Consider the following 22,062-nt stretch of genomic DNA (forward strand, 5'->3'; position numbering starts at 1 on the left):
GACTATCGGCCCATTTTTATGACGTGACGCAAGTGGGATTTGCGCCGTTTTTTGCGCCGATCGGCGGAGTTTCCGCCGATAACGGAGAATTTCGCCCCTGGTTCTTGATGGAGTTGACATTGTCGCAATAGAATGTTTTGAGGGTTTCAATGCTCGGGTTTTGCTCCGATTGAGCACCAATCGATTCACCCTGTCCATATTCTGAACCCGACAGGAGTAACTGGCTGCACTATGGCTAATGGCAGGTTGCGGTGACTTGGGCCTGCAGCATTTAGTGAAGTGGCTCCACTTGTCATAGTTGTTTCAATGTTTATTAGTCGCGAAGCACACGCTTCTGTTCTGTGAGTGATGGCGCCGGTGTTAGAGCAGGGCATGTTCTGTTTCGGTTTCCTGTCTTAACTCTTCAGTTCTTCTTTCTGACTGCTCATTTAGCATGCAGATGCTGAGGCAGATTCTAGTGTTAGATTTTGATCTTAAAGCAATTATTTATGCACAATATCGCTATCCACAGACATTGCAAACTCTCACAATTTCGTCGGTGAGGGTGTCGAACACAATTTTGGGCAAGGATTTCTAAAGTTGCGGTTTAAGACTGTATGGACTTGCCGAGCTTTTGGTTAATGGTGTTATTCACATGCCTGTCCAATATGATATTTTTCACCGACATGCATATCTGTTCAAGTTTCTTTAGCAATACCTCCGACCATACCCTTGGAAAACAAACCCCCTCGGGGCCCGCTAAGTTTAACTATGTGTATGCTTATACTTTTTTTTATTTATCGGAGAGGCTGACACCACAGTAGATAAGCTATTCTGCCTTGAATTTGGTCCAGTTATCCGTGACGTTTTTGTCAAAGACGAGCAGGTCGACGCAATCTCCTGACACCACATAGAGGTTGCTGGGTTGTATAGACAGGCAATAAGGGGCTAACAAGCAGAAGGGTTTATTTGACAAGCTTTTAGCAGCTCTTACAAGCTGTGTCCGCCCATTCTGAGGGAGAATTCCCCTCTACTGACACATCACTTCCTAAGCCCATGTCATCCCCAATGTACATGGGACCATCTGGTCTACACACCCATCCTGTGGAACTACATTCTGCAGTGGTTAGACCTGTGTGGTCTTGTACGTCATTCTCTGTAGACTTTGAGAAAACTGGAGCTGTTAATTCTACAGGGGAGATCTGCTGCATTTTTAATGTCTTCTCAGAAGTTGTTTCAAATTTAATGGCCTGCCCAAACCAACAGGCTACTTCCAGACTTGGACAGTGTAATAAGGACATGTGGCATCACCACAGAGTAAAAATAAGAAAGAAATTTTATTTATAAACTATATATATATACACACTACCCGGCAGACCCCTACCGGGATCCTGCTGGATCAGTGCCTTACTGGCCAACCTTATATACATTGGGTAATTGAGATACCCCGCCTCTAGCGGGGCAGCTCGTACTCTGCAAGGAGCATGGAGGAGACCCACCTTGTGGGTCCCGTCTGGGATATTACAAGCAGTTTTAACAATACTTGCAGACAAGAAGGAGGTCACCTGACTTCTTTGATTCCAAAATAAAAGGCCGGTATGGTAGCACAATGGTTAGCACAGTTGCTTCACAGCTCCAGGGTCCCAGGTTCGATTCCCTGCTGGGTCACCGTCTGTGCGGAGTCTGCACGTTCTCCCCATGTCTGCATCGGTTTCCTCCGGGTGCTCCGGTTTCCTCCCACAGTCCAAAGATGTGCAGGTTAGGTGGAGTGGCCGTGCTAAATTGCCACTAGTGTCTAAAAAAAATGGTTAGGCAGGGTTACTGGGTTACGGGGATAGGGTAGATGTGTGGGCTTAAGTAGGGTGCTCTTGCCAAGATCTGGTGCAGACTCGATGGGCCGAATGGCACGGTAAATTCTATGCTTCTATGAAAAGCAAAATATGTTGATGCTGGAAATTTGAAATAAATACAGAAAGTGATGAACGCTGTTAGCAGGTTTGGCAGCATCGGCGGAGAGAAAAACAGAGCTAACATTTCCAGTCCAATGTGACTCTTCTTCTGGACCCTTGACTCCATCTTGTTCTCAGTTTGTCCATTCTCCATTTTGTTTCTTTGGAAATAACTCTCATACGTCCATGAATGCATCTACATAGATGTGACAGGGTTTACAGCTTGATTACGCATAAGTGACTTTGAACGATAAAGTGAACCAAGCAATATTTGGATCCTCCGCCCTTAAACAGTTTTTTTCTGATTTTGCCAACATGCAACCAATCCAATAATACATTCTTGCCCAGAGTCAAAATTAGCCCTGTGAGGATTCTGCACACTGAAGCATACTGCTCTAACCTTTGAGGACCTTTTAAGTTGGAAGGATTGGTTAGTTCTGCTGTAAACAGAACAGAAACTAATATCATACATGCATAAAACAAACACATTTTTACATTGTAAACAGTCAGTTCAACTCTCGTCAAGATACTGGTTAGTCAACTTGTATTTTCATAAACCTTATGAAAAATGATGAGAAATACATGAACCCAAAACACAGTATGGGATTTGGAAGGCTTTACAATGCCCCCTTTATTAAAAATGACATTAATAATCTTTTCAAAGGAAATACAAAATCATCTACAACTAGCTTGTGCTAAACAATTACAATAAACAAATGAACAGTCAGCATACATCTCCATATGTCTGTTTTTTAATTTAAAATGACACATTTTCTGAAAAAGCTTTTAGACTTAAAATAAGGAATGAGTTCAACTGAAGACCAGGTCCACAAAACAACAATGAACAGGCGGATAGATCAACGCAGAATTCAGATACTCAGATCACCGACTATTTATACATCCACATAATCCATTTCACTCGCATTGTGCCAATCCCCCTTATGTAGGTTTAAATCAACCAGTCACCAAACATTCCTCCAACAATGTCTTCACAGATCCTGAAGATTTCTCAGACAGTCTAGATTGCTGCGTCGGCTGTCCAGCTTCTGTTTGAAGCCAATATCACACCCTCTTCAAATGAAAATGCCAAGATATTCCATAACGTTGAATTGGAACTTTCGCAGGGAATTGGGTTCGTTCACTCAGCTGCAGCAGTCGATAATTTAATTTAACATACTCCGGAACTGTTTTCACATTATGCGACATTCCTGACATTTGCTAATCAATGTAAACCAGGCCCCGTTAATCAAATCAAAGTATTCGACACAAGGACATTTTGGCGAAGGTTACCTCAGATTTTAAAGGACAGATATTCAACTGTACCAAAACTATTTTATTGCAAAGATCATTCTGAAAATTGGCTCGAGCTCACATTCTCACAGGACGGAGGTCAGGGAAGTGCTCTTCGTTTTAGCTCTGAGCACATAGATGGCGGTAAAATTATCCATTTGATAATAAGTAAGATTTATATTTTTCACAAGCGCACAATCAAAAAGTACAAAAATGTAGCTAAATGAAACCAAATCTGTTCAGCAGCAGTAAGGTAGGATATGAGGTTATGTAAGGTGATGGGATGTGAAGTGTGGTCAATGTGACTTTTAATCCAGCAGCTAATGATCAGCACTTTCTGAGATGCATCTATGTTAGCTGTTACATGAGGAATTTGAATTTGCAACTCACAGTGTTTAAAAGGTTAATTTTGAATCGTGAGACCAAATAAAACGCAGTTTCCCTATTCAGCTCTCTATTTCTGAGAGGTGGGTGCGAAACTCTGAAGCTGTCGTCCACAGTGATACCCAAAGTAGCAAGGCTTCTTGGAAAGAATCGTAATTGTGTTTACGGAACTATACAACCATCGGTTGGCACAGCACATAAGAACATTTGGCCCACTGAACACTCACTGGCACTTTCGCGGATCTATCCATTTAGTTGCACTCTCCCACAGCTAACTCAACAAGTTGTTTTCCTCTTTAACCACCTTCAATTGTGCCTACAATTTTACAGCATGCAGGACTCTATGCCTATTGTGAAAATTTCATGTACATTTTTGACTCCGGAAGGAATGGGCTTAATATTTCCTTGATTCACATTTTTAAAACTCCATCAATATAGTCTGCAAAGATAAATGTTTATTTGCAAATTGAAATCCTGCAGAGAAAAAAAACATATTAAAAAGTAAATTACAAAAGTACTTGATGCAAGTAAAACTGATTCATTGCAACCATGCAATGAAAATGTCACCAAGATCTTTACGCAGGGATTAAATATGTTTAGAAAAGCTTTCATTGCCTTAACAATAGAAAGTGAGAATCAGGATTGTCAATTACGACATTATGACCCTGCCCAGTATTGAAACTAAAATCGCACATTCTGCTGCCAATAGCCTTGAGGCAACACACCCTATAAAAGTCTTGCATCTTTTGGGAAGTGATCAGAGTTGAAGCAACTGCTGACAGTTCACTTTTACTGTCCAGTGAAGCTATCAGGAGAGAGAAATGGCTTCAGTTTTACCAGTGCTCCTTTTTTGCCTGTTCCTTCAATGTATACCAACCTATTCTGAAAGTCCTTGCATGATTGCGAATGGTACCAGCGCTGACCAATTCGATCTAACTGTTGATCCGGGTGCTTACATGCCAAATACAGAGTATAATGGTGAGTACCTGTCACATTTTACCAAAGGCAATTTTCTCTTCTGTACAGTCAGTCCAAATTCTGAAGGCTAATGCTAATATGCAGTTTTCTATCTTTAAAAAGTCAAGAATGGAACTTTGTTTTCCTCCAATCAACATATCGCACAATCTTTACATGTGTTAAAATCATTTGGGAAACAAGTATGTTGTTGCCAAGCCTTGGTGCTCAATAAGTTCTCGTAACTAGTAGCCTGCAGAAATAGGTGGTTAAATGGTTAGGGAGAACGTACAAACTCCACACAGACAGTGACCCAAGGCCGGAAGTGAACCAGGGCCACTGGTGCAGTGAAGCAGCAGTGCTAGCCACTGTGCCACCCTCATCATGCCAGTGGAAGCTGTGGGGCGTGATTTAACGGAAATGAAATAGGGTCCCATGTCGAGCGAGTTTATCCGGGTGTTTGTCGGCGCTGGCTACGCCAAGAATGACCCCGCTATTAAACGGGACTCTGCTTCATTTCTGTGCCTCGGCGAGAAATGCTCCACCGAGGTCGCACCCAGTTCCATTTCCTACACTAACAAACCCCGCTCACCAGTGCAGGAAGAGATTGCGCCCCAATCTCAAGGCCCCCCACTGTGGCCTCCGGAACCACCCCCCCCCCCTTGATTCGGGAATAAAATATGACCGATACTTATGTATGCAACTCTGGGAAGCAGATTCAAGAGTTAGTTCTTTTTTTTTAATAAGTGTTTTTACAGGGCAGCACGGTGGCGCAATGGGTTAGCCCTGCTACCTCACGGCGCCAAGGTCCCAGGTTTGATTGTGGGTCACTGTCCGTGTGGAGTTTGCACATTCTCCCCATGTTTGCGCGGGTTTTGCCCCCACAACCCAAAAATTGGCTAGATGGATTGGCCATGCTAAATTGCCCCTGAATTGGAAAGAATGAATTGGGTACTCTAAAAAATAAAAAAATTTAAATAAGTGTTTTTACTAAGGATTTTTAAGTTATACAACACAAAAGCAATTGTGAACATACATTGAAAACAACAGAAAAGAAAAAGGAAAAAAGAGAGAAATTATATATGCATCGGTTGTCTTTTGCTAATTACATTGATTGTGGCTTCTTGTTTTGTGTTCTTCAATGGGTGCTTATTCCCAGCCGTGTCCCCAACCTTCCGCCCCCTTTCCTCTCAATCCCACATCCCCTCCTAATTGTTTGGAATGCCCTCCTTCCTCTTCAGCTCCTATATCTTGTTCCTGTATGATTGGCATAATGGCGTGTCTTTTGTTATTTGCTGAGACTGGTTGGGCTCCATGTTTCTTTGTTCCCTCCCCCCACTCCCCCCTTTTCATTGGCAATCATTGTGGCTTTTAGCTCCTTCTGGTTTACTGGCTGTTGGCTGCAAACGGGTCTCGGAACAACTGAATGAATGGCTCCCACGTTTTGGGAAGCTTTCTTCAGATCCCCGGATGGCAAATTTGATTTTATCCATCTGGCAAAATTCCAATAGGTCGGATAGCCAGTTTACATCTTTGGGTGATGCTGCTGATCGCCAGCCGAGCAGGACTCTCTGGCAGGCAATTAGGAAGGCAAAGGCAAGGGCATCGACCCTCCTCCCCATGAAGAGATCTGGCTGTTCTGAGACCCTGAAGAAAGCCACTCTCGGGCATGGATCCACCCTCATTCCCACCACCTTGGACATTGCCTCAAAGAAGGCTGTCCGGAACCCGATGAGTCTGGGGCAAGATTAGAACATGTGGCCGTGGTCGGCCAGGCCTCCTTGGAAACGTTCACATTTATCCTCCACCTCCGGGAAGGGCCTATTTATTCGGGTTCCAATTAAGTGGCTCTGTGTACCACCTTCAACTGCATTAGGCTTAGCCTTGCACAAGTGGAGGTGGAGTTAACCCTATGCAGTGCTTCACTCCAGGGTCCCCACTCTATTTCAAACCCTAAGTCTTCCTCTCATATTTCTCTTGTCTCATCCAGTTGTGTGTTTGCCTCCCTTAGCAGTCACTCATACAGGTCGCCGTAGTTCCCCTTCCCTAGGATATCTGTGTTCAGTAGATCCTCTCACAACGCCTGTTGCGGTGGTCATGGGTATGTCCTCGTTTCCCTATGGAGAACGTTTGTGACCTGCATATATCTTAGTTCGTTCTGCCCTGTCAGCAGGAACTTCTCTTAGTTCCTCGAGTGTTGTCAGTCTGTTGTCTGTGTAGAAGTCCCTAACGATCATCCTCCCTTGTCCTGTCTCCACCTTTTGAAGGTGGCATCCATTGTCGCGGGTGTGAACCTCCACTTATTGCAGGTGGGGGGGGTCTTAATGGACATTTTGGTTAGTCCGAAGTACTGTTACAGTTGGTTCCAGGACTGGGGAGTTGCTATCACCACTGGGCTTGTTAAGTGTTTCAGGTGGGGATGGGAGCAGCGCCAAGGCCAAGGCCCGGAGGGAGTCTCCCTGCAGGAGCTCGCCACCATACATACCCACTCAGCTTCTTGCTCTTTTATCCAGCCCTTTACCCTCTCTGCAGTTGCTGCCCAGTGGTAATATTGCAGGTTTGGGACTGCTGGACCCCCATGTTTCTCCTTCTCTGCAGCACCTTTTTGGGGATCCTTGAGTGTGTGTGTGTGTGTGTGTCCCCAGACACACACACGCAAATGCCGTGATCTGTTTTTCTAATGAGTTGAAGAAGGCCTTGGGAATGTACATTGGAAAGAACCTGAATAGGAAGAGGAACATGGTCAGTACGTTCACCTTGATCATTTGTGCTCTTCCTGCCACGGAGAGTGGGAGTGTGTCCCACCTCTGCAGGTCCTTTGTTATTTCTTTCACCAGACTGGTCAAGTTCCATTTGTGGATCCCTGCCCAGTCATGAGCGATTTGGATCCCCAGGTAGCGGAATTTATGCCGGGCCTGTTTAAATGGCAATCCTTCCAGTTCTGCTCCTCTCACTTGTGAGAGGGACAGAAATGAATTGGATACTCTAAATTTTAAAAAACCAACATTGTCTCGGATGGCAATCAGAAGCAATAACATGAAGAGGAAAGGAATAGAGGTGAAAAGACAATAACAGGAAGCTTTTTTTGTGAACTGGGTTAGACTAGCTAGAACAATATGCGTGATTCTCCCCTACCCGGCGGGGTGGACCGTACCGGTGCCGAGGAGTGGCGTGAACCACTCCGGCGTTTGGCTGCCCGGAAGGTGCAGAATCCTCGAGCCGGCGCGGAAGGGCTTGGTGCGGCGCCAACTGGTGCCGAAGGTGTGCTGGCATCATCCCAGCGCATGCGCAGGGGGGTTCTTCTCTGCGGCGGCCATGGCGGAGGTTGACAGCAGCCGGCGCGGAGGGAAAGAGTGCCCCCACGGCACAAGCCCGCCGGCAGATCGGTGGGCCAGGCCATTGTGGGGGCACCCCCGGGGCCAGATCCCCCCCCCCCCCCCCCTGAGGACTCTGCATGCCGCCCGTAGAGCCAGGTCCCGTCGGTAAGGACCTGGTTTGATTTACGCCGGCGGGACCGGCCGAAAACGGCCGGCCGCTCGGCCCACCACAGGCTGGAGAATCGTCGGGGGGGGGGGGGCACTGCCAACGGCCTCCGACTGGCGTGGCGCGATTACCGCCCCCGCCAAAACCCCGGCACCAGAGAATTCGGCAGCCAGCGTCGGGACGGCGGGGCGCGATTCACGCCGCGCCCCCCCCCCCCCCCCCCACCCCGGCGATTCTCTGACCCGGCGGGGGGTCGGAGAATCACACCCCATGGGTTTGCTTCTGTGCCGTAGATTTGACATAATGTAATTCTCTGAACCATAATTTAATTTATTTTCTTTTGTTAACCCTGGTGACTGAAGCTGATGGGGGTGAGTTTTATGTGACATATTATCGAACATTTTCAGCTTTCAATTATATCTTACCCTGCCTGAAGGGCAACGGGAAGAAACTTGGATGTTATCTTGATTTACTGGGATGATTTTGAATTAAATGTGGAGCAATTTATATGTATTTTAAATGTAGATTTAGGGCAGCACGGTGGCGCAGTGGGTAGCACTGCTGCCTCACGGCGCCGATGACCCGGGCTTGATCCCTGCCCCGGGTCAGTGTCCGCTTGGGGCTTGCTCATTCTCCCCGTGTCTGCGTGGGTCTCACCCCTACAACCCAAAATGATGTGCAGGGTAGGTGGATTGGCCACGCTAAATTGCCCCTCAATTGGAAAAACTAATAATTCTGTACTCAAAATTAAAAAGAAAATAAATGTAGGTTTTAGTTGACCATATTTTGTCCCCTTTCATGGATTTTAAAGCCTTGTCATAAGAATGTAGCACCTCTCCCTCACCATAAATATCTATTATTATTGCATAAAAAATGACTCATTCACTGGATAAAAACTTGTTTGGGTGTGATATTGAGTCATATAGATCACGAGTGTCCCAGGTTGCACGCAATTCATACAAAATCAGTTTACGTCAGTCATGATGGCAGGAAGGACATCAGGGGCTGGAGTTCAGCTTCCCCTCCCGCGTGTTTCTCAGCAGCGCGCCATTCGCTGTCTTCACGCCGCTTGTCAATGGGATCTCCCATTGATGCCGCCAAGAATCCCACAGGTGGGGGTGCGCAGCCGGCGGGAAAAGTGAATCGCAACGGCCAGAGAATTCCGTCCCAGAACTGATTTCAAGACATCCCTGCCGGGAATTCAGTTAAACTCGGGAGCGTCTATTAACTTAATCACCTTAGAAACGCTCACTCCTTCTTACAATGAGGAGTGGCCATTTAGGCAAAAGGCATCAAGTGTCTAATGTCATCTGCAAAGACCACAACCTGCAATTTCAGACACACTTGGCAGGTCAGTTTTGATTGATCTGAAACACAGAAAGAGAGGCTATTTGTCTCTTCACAGATGCTGACCAGCCTGTCGAGGATGTTCAGCATTTTCTCTTCTTATTTCAGATTTCCAGCACGCGGATACAATCATCTTTTCTTTTGTAAATTGCATTGTCACAAGCTTAGCTTCAAATTTCAAAAGAAAACATTTAACTAGACAGCATATTTTCTATGAAGCTGTACCTGTGAATATCTTCATCTCTGGGCAGGTATTTATTGTCAGTGTTGCTGCTTTCTCCTAGTTACCATTTCAGGAATTGAAACTCAGGTTCGAGTGGCTCTATCAGCTGTGATGAACGGCAGCAGCTTTGGTTCTTGGATGGATAACTCATCAATGTGTCAGGGCATTTATGAGAACAGAAATACGTCAATGAAGTACGTCTGGACTTCACCTGGATACCCCGCAAACAATGTGAAAATTAGGTATGCCTTTAAAAATAAATGTATTCCAGCTTTTCATCCAATTCCCATCACAGGTTCTCACATATGCTGCACACTGTTGTCATAGGAATATCATGTGTATCATACATGAGGTTTTATCAAACTGTACAAGGGATGGAAAACATTGTGCACGACTGCTGTACTTGTGCAAGATACGAGACCAGTTCCTTAATCATCTGCTTCCATATTCTGAACTATAGACTCATAGAATCACTACAGTGCAGAAAGAGGCCATTCGGCCCATCGAGTCTGCATTGACCCTCTGAAAAAGCACCCTACCAAGGCCCATTCTCCCACCTTAGTCCTGTAACCCCACCTAACCTTTGGACACCAAGGAGCAATTTAGCATGGCCTATTCATCCAACCTACACATCTTTGGACATTAAGGGGCAATTTAGCATGGCCTGTCCACCTAACCTGCACATCTTTGGACTGCTGGGAGGAATCCGGAGCACCCGGGCGAAACCCACAAAAACATGGGGAGAACATACAAACTGCACACAGTCACCCAATGTCGGAATCGAACCCGGGTCCCTGGCACTGCGAGGCAGCTGTACTAAGCACTGTGCCGCTGCGCCGTCCTATCATCTAACTAGATGACCAATAGTCAAATTACCCATTGTTAGTCACTTTGTCAGCTTTGAAAATTATACCTATTTGGTGGCACCATACCCCACTGTAATTTAGCACTTTCAAAGGGAGAATTAAAGGCGGGGTGATAAAAAACAGTTTCTACCTCACTCAATACTTGTTAAGATGAATATGCATCATATTCCAAATCAAGATTTCAGAACAGTTGCCCTCATTGCACAAAGGAAATCATCCCTTCCCTCACGAAATAGGTTTGCACACCAATACCAACTGAGGATAATGAGACACAACCACTAAAACCCAAAATAGAAGAGGTAAAACTTTGAAACCTGCAGTTAATTGAATGGACCCAGTTCAGGTCACTTCATAGTACCATTTCAATGTGGGCCTTCCTTGACAATAAATCAAATCTTAACAAGATTTAAAAATGCTATACAAATCAATGAATAATGAGGCAGAAAATGTATCCACAATGAACCTCGTAATCTAGATTTAATTCTCAGTGTTGTATCGAATCCTTGAATATGAATTGAGTCATGTGATCTCAAGTATTAATGATTTTTCTTTCTTTCTATACTGTTCCAGAGCATACGTCAAGGTATCTAATAAGACATATTTTCTACAGTACAACCTCACGAATTGTAAGTCTTATCTTTAGGTCGATGGGTAATTAGATTGATCAATATTGCTTTATGAGAAAGTTTCTTCATATATTAAACATCATGCAAGATTTCACTTCCTGTGCTTACTGTTGACTTCACAACAATTTTGCCTAGAAGCTCAGACCATCATTATTCTGGCAAACTTTAAAGATTAAAATCCTCGCATAAGGTCCCACTTGTTGGCAGATCACACCTCGCTTGAAACTTGAATAAGTATCAGGTTGCTGAATCTCATTCCTGATATCAACGGGGTTGGATTTGGAAATATTGTGTTCCATTGCATGTGCTGTTATGCTGTTGGACCCACACATTGAATTCCTTGGGCTGGATTCTCCGTTTTGGGGACTAAGTCCCCACGCCATTGGGAAAACTGTGGTCTTTTACGGCAGGAAAACTGGTGTCAAAAGGCCACCGATTCCCCGTTTTGCTGGGGACTAGCAGGGAGCCGTCGTAGAGCTCACAGCTCTAGCTGCCGAAACCACCCCCAGCACTTTCAGGTCAGAGGCTGCACATGCGCACGGCGATGGCCTGCAGCGGCCGCGCCGTGCTCCATGGCGGACTCAGACCGCAGGATCTGGACCTGCAAAGTAGTGCTCCGCATCGGCTGCTCGCGTGTCCCGGACCGCCAGCCCACATTGCCCCCAGCCCCGAATGAAGCCCCCCCCCCCTGCCCACCGATCGGCTCTCCCCCGACTGTGACTGCCCCGGAGCCTGCAGCCACCACACAAGGATCCCGGATGGTGTGAGCACACATGAGCCACGTTGCCGGGATTTCGGCCGGTCGGCAATGGAGCATCGCGGGGCTGGCCTCAGGCAATGTCCTGAGGCGGTGGATACCCAGCATGGAGTATGCCGATTTTCAGGGGGTGGAGAATTTAAAAACCGGCGCCACACCCAATTTCGACGCCAAAACAGATTCTCCGCCCCATCGCCGAACGCAATTTCGGCGTTGGGAAGCGGAGAATCCAACCCCTTGCCTCAGTCACTCCATTACACACTGTGATAATCAAAAGGAAAGTCAGCTCTTATACTATAACAAGCTTCTCTGTTCCCCTTCGGCTGTATGTTTGGTGACCTGAGAGCAAATCGCTTATTTTTAAAATTATGAGGGGTCTAGATAGTGTGGTCAGGAAAAAAACTGTTTCCTCTAGCAGAGAGTCCAATTACCAGGGGGCATAGATTTAAGGTGATTGGTTTAAAAGGTGATCGGCACCTGAAGTGCTGTAACTTGCAAGACTACAAACCAGGTGCTGGAAAATGGGGTTAAAATTTGTTTCTTTTTTTCTCTCTCTCTCTCTGGTTTGGCCAATGCCAAACACAATGGGATGAATCTGGAACAGGAGACAATCCCATGCATTCTGACGTCATTGGTCATGAATACCCAAGGCCTTCATGATACTCTACCTCCAGATGTAGCTTGCACAGTCTGGGTTCAAGGCTCCTGATATTATTCATGTTAAAGTGATTCCAATCTCAATTCTCTCCCCCCACAGAGTAGTGCACTAAGACAGACTTTAATCTGTGTCTGTAGCTAGTTTGTCTTGGAACAGGTCATTACTTGATGGTTAAGTTATAGTTGATGGATGCTTTTGCATCTGGCAAGCTGTTTCTTGAAAGTTTTCATAGGGCTCTCGCTTGCTGCCTGTGGTTTATAGCGATGATTTAGACTTAAATGTAGGGAGCACGATTAATAATTTTGTTATTAGTGCGAAAATTAGCTGTGTGATGGATGGCGATGAAGAAAGCTACAGCCTACAGGAAAATACAAATTCAATCCAGAGAAATGTGAGGCAATGCATTTGGGGGGAGGACATACAAGGCAAGAATTATTTTTGTTTGTTTATTTTTTTATGGGATGTGGGTGTCACTGGACATCATTAGACTTTTGCTTCCATATTATTTTTAATTGAATTCAAATTCTACCATGCTTTGTGGTGGGATTCAACCCCAGGTCCCCAGAGGATTATGCAGGGTTTCTGGATTACTAATCCAGTGACAATGACTGATAGGATACTGTAAAGGAACATAGGGACGTTGGAGTATATGTCAACAGATCCCAGAATGCAGCAGGGAAATGTAGAAAATGATGGTCATGAAGGCATAAGGGATACTTTTGTTCATTGACTGTGGCCCAGTGAAAAAGAAGGAAGGTTAGGACAATATTCAGGCATTGGCTGATATGTGATAAGTAATATTTACACCACCAAGTTCCAAGCAATGACTATCTCCAACAAGAGAGAATCTAACCATCTCCCTTGAACATTCAATGGCATTACCATTGTTGAATCCCTCACTACCAACGGCCTCAGGGTTGCCATTGACCAGGTTCGGAAGTGTCATATAAATACTGTGGCCATAAGAGCAGGTCTGAGGCTGTGGATTCTGCAATGAATAAATCATCTCTGAAGTTCCCAAAGCCTGCACACATTCACAAGTCAGGAATGTGATACCTGGATGGGTGCCAGCAACTCCAGCAACACCCAAGAAGCTGGGTGCCCTCCAAGGTAAAGAAATCTGCTTGGCTGGTACCACACCCAGCACCTTAAAATTTCACTTTCTCCACCACCAACCACAGTTGCAGCAGTGCACAAGATGCACTGCAGCAAATGACTAAAGGAGCTTTGGCAGCACCTGCCAAATCCGAGACTTCTACCACCTAGAATGACAGCAGATGCAAGTTGCTCTCCAAGCCACTCACCATCCTGAGTTCCTTCACTGACGCTGGGTCAAGATTCTGGAACCAGCTTCCAAATAGCACCTTGGTATTTCCACGCCACGTGATCTGCAGCGGTTCAAGAAGGGGGCTCACCAATATATTCTCAAGCACAATTAGGAAGGGCAGTAATGCTGTTTTAGCCAGTGACACCCACACCCCTGCGAAAGAATAAAAAATATATTGGAATTGTATAAAATGCTAGTTACGTGACAGCTAGACTACTGTGTAAATTCCATTCCCAACATTATAGGAAGGATTGTGATTGCAGTAGAGAAGCTACAGTGGTGATATACAAGGATATTGCCAGGAATGGAGAATATTATCAGTGAGGAAATATTAGAAATGCTGGGTGTATTTTCTTTTGAATAAGATGCTAAAGTGAGCGTTAATTAAGGTGTACAAAATTTTGAGGAGCCTAAAGACAGTGGTTTGAAAGGATTTAATTATATTAGCAGAGGTAAATAACCAAGGGGGCATATAATTGGCAGAAGTGATCCAGGAATGAAAGACCCTCCCTCCTGCACCAACTCTTGAGTCACATGCCTTGAGTCATCTGCCCTATTCTCCTATTTCTGTAATCACCAGCATGTGGCACCGGGAGTAATCAAGAGGTTACAACCTTTGAGGTCCCGCTTTTTTTACATGCTGCCCAACTCCCTGAACTCTTGTTGCAAGACATCATCCTTCATTTTACCTATATCGTTGGCACCAATGTGCCGCATAATCTTCACTTATCACCCACTCCCTTTAGGATGCTCTGCAGCCAACCAGTGACATCCCTAACCCTGGCAACAGGTAGGCAACACACCATCCTGGGGGTCCACATCTGCAGCTGCAGGAACAGAAATACCTGGAAGATACTTAAAATCAAATAATTTCACTCGCTCGAGGGCCCTTCATCCCTGGTCCTTGTTACTACAGAATATCTCTCTCAGTCAGGCCGCACCATGACGTCAGACATGGGTCAGACTTTCGTCTGTCTCTGGAGCCACTTATTCCTGGATCAGGTCACTAGTCTGTGGGGCTTATAGCTTGAGGGGCATTACAGCACATCGAACATAGCCACACTCACATGTGCACACAGGCAAGCTAAGGGGCAATTTAGGGTAGCCAATCCACCTTAGGCCTGTGGGAGGAAAGCGGAGCACCAGAAACCCAGGCAGACATGGGGAGCACAGACAGATACCAGGTTGTAATTGAATCCGGTTCCCTGACACTGTTAGGTACCACAGGATATAACCCTTACAAACTACAGACCACAAAATACAGACCTAACAAACAATAAGCGATAAAACTTTTGATTCCAGATGTCAACTCAGGAGCTCCAAACTCCAAGTAACACTTTGCTCTCACTCTCACTCTTTCTCACCCTCCTTTATCCCCCTGACTCTGTTCTCACCCTCACTCTTTCTCACACTCCTTTATCATCCTGGCTCCACTCTCACTCTCACTCTTTCTCACACTCCCTTTATCCTCCTTTTCTTCCTCACTCTTTCTTGCACTCGTTTATCTCCCTGGATCCATTCTCAGTCTCGCACCTTCTCACACTCTTTTGCCCTCCCAGCTTGTTACTCAGTCTCATTCTTTCTTACAATCTTTTCACTCCCCAGCTCTGTTCTCAATCTCACTCCTTCTCGCACTCGTTTATCCTCCCAGCTCCGATCTCAGTCTCACTCTTTCTCACGCTCTTCCATCTCCCCAGCTCTGTTTTCAGCCTCACTCTTTCTCTGCACTCTTTATCCTCTCAACTGCACTCTCAGTCGTGCTCTTTCTCACACGCTTTTATCTCCCTGGCTCCGCTTTCAGTCTCGCTTTTTCTCACATTCTTTTATCCTTCCGGCTCCATTCTCAGTCTCACTCTTTCTTGTAATCTTTTATCCACCTGGCTCCACTTTCAGTCTCACTCTTTCTCTGCGCTCTTATCCTCTCAACTTGCGCTCTCAGGTGTGCCCTTTCTTGCGCTCTTTTATCTTGCCGGCTCCGTTCTCAGTCTCACTCTTTCTCAACTGGTGGAATACACCTCATAGCTCCACTTTCAAACTCTGCAGACTGCTGACTGACACCATACCTCCTCTAAAATCATGCCTCCACCCTCGTCAATTTTTGTCACCACCATCCCCAATTGCCACCATCAATCTCCATCCTTCTCGTCAACATAACCCTAATTTCCAATCAGCGGAAACTGTCCCACTCCCAGCCATGCCCATTCCCAGATGCCTCACCCCCACGCCAGTACACTCCTGCACCACTGCTTCCCTTTTGACTTCCTTTACTGCTGTCCGGAAGGACTGAGGTCCATGCCTGATCATCTCCTGTGAGCATCCATAAACTATCTGCACCTTGAGCATATCTATTTGCTGACCATTGCTGGGAATTTCTGGTCCCGTCACGAGCTGGGAAAAGTTTGGAGAGGCATCCAAATGTCCATTGACTTCCAGCGAGAATTTACAGCTCTGGCGGCAGAACAGGAAAATCCCAGCTCATTTACCCGTTGCACACCCATTTAAGGTTAGATTCAATTTCTAGGTCTAGAATCAGTGAGAGGACCATGCCCCCCCCCCCTCCCCCTGACGCTGTCCCCCGTCTGTCACATTGTCTCAAATGTTACGTGCTCTGCATTTATTCTCTACACATATTGAATTACCAGAAAATTAATTATCTTGCACTATACTAATAAAATGAGGTTTAGTGTGGTATTATCACTCTTTCCCTTCAGGGATCTGAAAGTAACTCAGAGCTTCAGTTAAGATATCCCTAGGAGTATGGAAATAATTTACAGGGAATATTTTGTGATATTTTTAAGGTGGTTTTCCCAAACCGAAATTCAGGGACTGGGTTAGCGCAGTGGGCCAAACAGCTGGCTTGTAATGCAGAACAAAGCCAGCAGCGCGGGTCCAATTCCCGTAACGGCCTCCCCGAACAGGTGCCGGAATGTGGCGACGAGGTGCATTTCACAGTAGCTTCATTGAAGCCTACTTGTGACAATAAGCTATTTTTATTAGAAATCTTGAAAATCTACTGCTGTACACGTCACCGATATCTAGCTATTGAGTGACAAACATGGAAGTTCAAAGAACCACTTGTTAGAAACACAAGCCTATGTAATATCCATGTCAATGTTTTTGTCACAGCTAGCAACATCTTCAATGGATACTGAGGGACTCATGACTAGCATTGCATATTCATATACTTCATACTTTATAAATACGCAACTTAGGGGCAGCTTCACAACACCAGTGCCCCAGGTTCGATTCCCGGTTTGGGTCACTGTCTGTGCGGAGTCTGCACATTCTCCCCGTGTCTGCGTGAGTTTCCCCCAGGCGCACCAGTTTCCTCCCACAAGTCCCGAATGACGGGTTGTTAGGTAATTTGGATATTCTGAATTCTCCCTCTGTGTACCCGAACAGGCGCCAGAGTGTAGTGACGACGGGCTTTTCACAGGAACTTCATTACAAGCCTACTTGTGACAATAAAGATTATTATTATTAATAATATTACAACTGTGTTTTGCCAAATATCTTCTGAGTTAAAGACTGAGGAGTTAAAATCCCACTTCTGATCTCTCCACCCTGTGAATCCCCCTTTGTCAAATTGAATGTAAATAACCCAAGGATTTGTAAGTGAGTGTGGAAGTGAAATCTCTAGTCCGCAGTGAACATAATTGAGATCCTAATGAAACTTTATGTATTGTTCAATATAGAAATATTATTTGCTAACTATACTGGTATTCACACAGCTATCACCACTGCTACACCCAATACCAGTCCATCCTCTGGAGCCATGACCACCTCAGCCGCATCCAATGCCAGTCCAGCCACTGGAACCATGACCACCTCAGCTGCATCCAATGCCAGTCCATCCTCTGGAGCCATGACCACCTCAGCCGCATCCAATGCCAATCCATCCTCTGGAACCATGACCACCTCAGCCGCATCCAATGCCAGTCCAGCCTCTGGAACCATGACCACCTCAGCCGCATCCAATGCCAGTCCAGCCTCTGGAACCATGACCACCTCAGCTGCATCCAATGCCAATCCATCCTCTGGAACCATGACCACCTCAGCCGCATCCAATGCCAGTCCAGCCTCTGGAACCATGACCACCTCAGCCGCATCCAATGCCAGTCCAGCCTCTGGAACCATGACCACCTCAGCTGCATCCAATGCCAATCCATCCTCTGGAACCATGACCACCTCAGCCGCATCCAATGCCAGTCCAGCCTCTGGAACCATGACCACCTCAGCCGCATCCAATGCCAATGTGACTAATGTCAATGAGGCCACTTCCACCAAACCAATTGTCACTACCACGGCAAATGCCATGAGCGCCTTCAAAACATCGAGTGGATTTGTCATTACGCTGGTATTCTTTGTACTTATAGCAGTTCAACAATCACTCTCACAATAAAATGATTCTCATATCCTGTAGAAATGTTCACCTATATTTACCTGCGGATATAAGACCCGAAACCAGTTTATGAAATTTTGCACAGTTCCTGATGTTGCAGATCTTTGAAAAGACATTTGGAAATGCATTTTTTCTTTGCTTTCTTTAAACAATTACAAATAGACCACAATTACAAATGCTAGCTTCCGCATTTTCCTGTTACAAATTAAAATTGATACAATTTTCATAAATTGACTGGCATGAAGACGTATGAAACCTTTTGACCAGGATTCTCCATTGTGAGTCCTCTTCGCTACTGGTACCAGCGAGGACAGAGAACTTGGGGCTGAGCCAAATCTCCCATTCACTGTTGCGGAATTGGAGAATCCGCTGCTGTGAATGGACAAGGAATTCCCCCGTTATTGCAATTATGAGCAGTACATGTGCTACGTATTTGGAAACTCAGAAGCTGAAATTCTCCGGCCGTTGGGACTCTCTCTTCCCGCCAACAGCGCACTCCTGCCCGTGGGTTTCCTGGCAGCGTGGGGTGGCTTTAATGGGAAATCCCATTGACAAGCGGCGGGTGTAAAGAATCCTGCCATCAGCAAACGGCGCACTGCCGAGAAACAGGAGGTTGGAAGACCGGACAGCCCAGCCCAGAATTTCAGCCAACTCCCCCAATCTGTTAATATCGGACTATAAGAGGGCAGCATGGTGGAGCAGTGGTTAGCATTGCTGCCTCACCACGCCAAGGTCCCAGGCTTGATCCCGGCTCTGGATCACTGTCCGTGTGGAGTTTTGCGCATTCTCCCCATGTTTGCGTGGGTTTCACCCCACAACCCAAAGATATGCAGGGTAGGTGGATTGGCCACGCTAAATTGCCCCTTAATTGGGTACTCTAAAATTTAAAGAAAAATATCGGACTATAAGGATGTCACCACTATTTTTAAAAGTTTCATACATGTTCTATGTCCATTGAGGCATCTTGCATTTTCTGGATTTTTAATTAGAGTTTTAATGGGTTGCCCAAGAATGTCACCATTTGTACATTCACTACATGCATTGTGGAAGCATTTCCACAATGTTGCAACAGTGCTTGGTCAGCTATTGAATTCTTTGACTCTTTTAGAAAACTTGGACGATGAGTCTGACTGGAAGCTTTGATCAACCGGATCAAATGTTCTTAGCAAAATATTGCGGATTCTGGAACCTGAAACAAAAATAAAGAATGTGAGGAAAAACTCAACAGGTCTGGCAGCACCTGTAGGGAGAGATGCCTATAGAGGCTACCAGACCTGCTAAGTTTTTCCACCATCCGCTGCCCTTGTATCGAATGGTCTGTTGGGGTGGAGGCAAATACCTGGCTCTCTGCTAAACAGTGAAGTCAAGCAACAGACACCGAAAACTGATTTGAAAGTGTTGCAATCTGTCTTGCCAGCAAAGCGTTTGTTTGAATTGTCCGATTTGTGATTTATTCTCAGGACCCTTAATGGAAATGAAAGTTCAATTTTGTCAATGATCTTTGAATTCAATATCTTATTGATTGCCTGTATCTTCATAATAAAATAATGCGCGAATGTGTGACAGAGGCAGTTTCAAAATTGGGTGTAACGTGCATCTTCACCGATAGGGAAGGATTTCCAGTTATAGCAATCCTGACACTCTAATATTTACATTATTTGGGCCTTCTGCTGGTGTCACCAACGTAATTATATTTTCTTTGTTTTATTTTAAAATGTAGTTGTGAATATTATTGATAATAATGATTGTTATCATAATCCCAAATTCACAATTAATCAGGGATATCACAGCATACGGTCTGCATTGACTCCAAAATGCGGCCAATGCCATTGTTACTGTCTGACTATTCTTAACCATTGGTTTTGATATTCAATATCCATTTAGTGCTTCAGTTTGCTTGTTTATCCTTCATTAAATATTAAATTATTTTTGCAAGTTTGATTGCATGAAATATTGAAATATTCTCTCCATGCTATGAAGATTTGCAGAGTCTGATATCTTTAATAAAATAATTGAATGATAAATTTGTTTGGATATTTGAATTATTTGAGCTTTTGCGACCTTTAGTTGAAGCAATTGCCACATTTTGTTTTAATGAGCACAAAATGATTACAGGTATACCCGATGTGTCTATTTAAATTAATGTTTAGCTATGTGGGAACGTTTGGGCTGAATTTCATCCTGCCACAGAATGTGGGTTGAGGAGTGAATGGGGTGTCCAAATCAGCGGGGATCAGCTCACACACACTGATTTCCGCACTTTCCTCCAGCATGTTAGGCTGCATGTATGAAATTGCCTTGGTGGAGCCAATTTGCCAGATTCCGTGGGCGTAATTTTCCTGGATACTAAAAACTCTATCGTATAATTTGGGACTTAGGTTCAGAAACTTCAAGGGGTGCGTCCCACAACCCCTTGCTGGTAGCTGGGCTCTGATTGAGTCCGCCCCAACAGCAACATCGTTTTTTGAAGACCGGGGGGCATTTTTAAAGGCTGCTCCAATGCATGTGCTTCTTGGGGGTGGGAGGCGGCACGCCATTTGCTGGCAATGAGAATTCCTATTCTCACTGCACTGCACTGCCGGGAAACCTGACCAGACAATCCCACCGCCAGCAAACGGCCAGAGAATTCCAGTCAATAGTTCGACAAGGAACCCCCACTCGCAGCCCCCATGCAACCCCCTGCTTGGGCACTGCTCCCTAGCAGTGGCCCCCAGAACTGCCCAAACACTACCCCTGGGCAATGCCCATTGGCGCTGCCTCCGAGCACTGCTTCCTAGCACTGCCCACATTCTGTGCCACAATAGTGTCCAAGCATGACCCTCCCTCACCTGAGCTCCATAGGAGGTCTGCTCATCAGAAGCATGCCTTGGGAGACCAGTCGGGTTTCAGGACATTCTGTCCTCGCATCGATGTGAATGGACTTTTTTAGAGGAGGGAAGTGGAGGAGGGCAGATGATTCAGGCGTAGAGGCCTAATAATGAGATGTGAATGTGTGGAAATTATGTTCCCGATGTTGGGAAACGCATTATGTCACTGACTGGAGGAGAAGACACTCGCGTCACATGTTTAAGTCAGCTTGAAACATGAAAATTCATCCGTGCACACAAGATGGTTACACAGTGGTAACTGAGGGGGTTGAAACAATCTCAGGGTAATATGTCAATAAGTATTCAGTATCGCAGCCACTTCTAGGATCGGGTTTGTTCACAGCACTGTTGCTGAGAGGTTAGTTTCCACACTTTTGGATGTCTGCTCGATCACATCAGGTATCATGGAGGTTTGGGTACCTTGGATGGACCTCAGGTAAGGACAAGGCCAAAAGGAAAAGTACCAATGACAACACCTGCAGTCGCACAGCAGAGAGGGCAAAATGAAAACCTGTGCTTTTATTCTTTGATGGAATGTAGATGTTGCTGGCCATTATTTTTGTCCATCCCGATTATGTTTTAAGGAGTTTTAATCACAGTTGAGACAAAGGATAACCAGGTTACCACACACACACATATATACATAATATCTATACATATCAGCACGAGTCTTTTAGGTGAACGGCGGTTCATTTGGACATAATCCGTCGTTCAGGAGTCTTTGTTTTCAACTCTCAGTCACCTGTTCTTGGCTCAGGCACATAATCTTATAAGGTTGGTCCTTCTTCAGCTTCAGCAGATGTTGTTGGTTCTGTTGTGTTCTATGGTCCCCTGATCATGAAGGCATGCATAGAACATGAGGGTATGGTTGTAATAAGTATTTATTTTTGACACGCATAAAGGTAACCATGCAATTCTATGTACAAACAATTAGGTCTACGTGGAGCTAA

The 22,062-nt window shown here is 45.3% G+C and overlaps 1 protein-coding gene across 1 annotated transcript; it reads left to right on the forward strand.

Annotated features, from left to right (window-relative positions):
- Positions 1-4,345: 4,345 nt before the first annotated feature.
- LOC140406739 (uncharacterized) lies at positions 4,346-20,232 on the forward strand. Its single transcript, XM_072494688.1, has 4 exons — positions 4,346-4,580; positions 9,671-9,851; positions 11,046-11,101; positions 17,575-20,232. The coding sequence occupies exons 1-4, from the start codon at positions 4,424-4,426 to the stop codon at positions 18,243-18,245; spliced, it is 1,065 nt and encodes a 354-aa protein (XP_072350789.1). The 5' UTR covers positions 4,346-4,423; the 3' UTR covers positions 18,246-20,232.
- Positions 20,233-22,062: the final 1,830 nt, after the last annotated feature.

Source organism: Scyliorhinus torazame, unplaced genomic scaffold (assembly GCF_047496885.1).
Source record: "Scyliorhinus torazame isolate Kashiwa2021f unplaced genomic scaffold, sScyTor2.1 scaffold_831, whole genome shotgun sequence".
Lineage (NCBI taxonomy): Eukaryota > Metazoa > Chordata > Chondrichthyes > Carcharhiniformes > Scyliorhinidae > Scyliorhinus > Scyliorhinus torazame.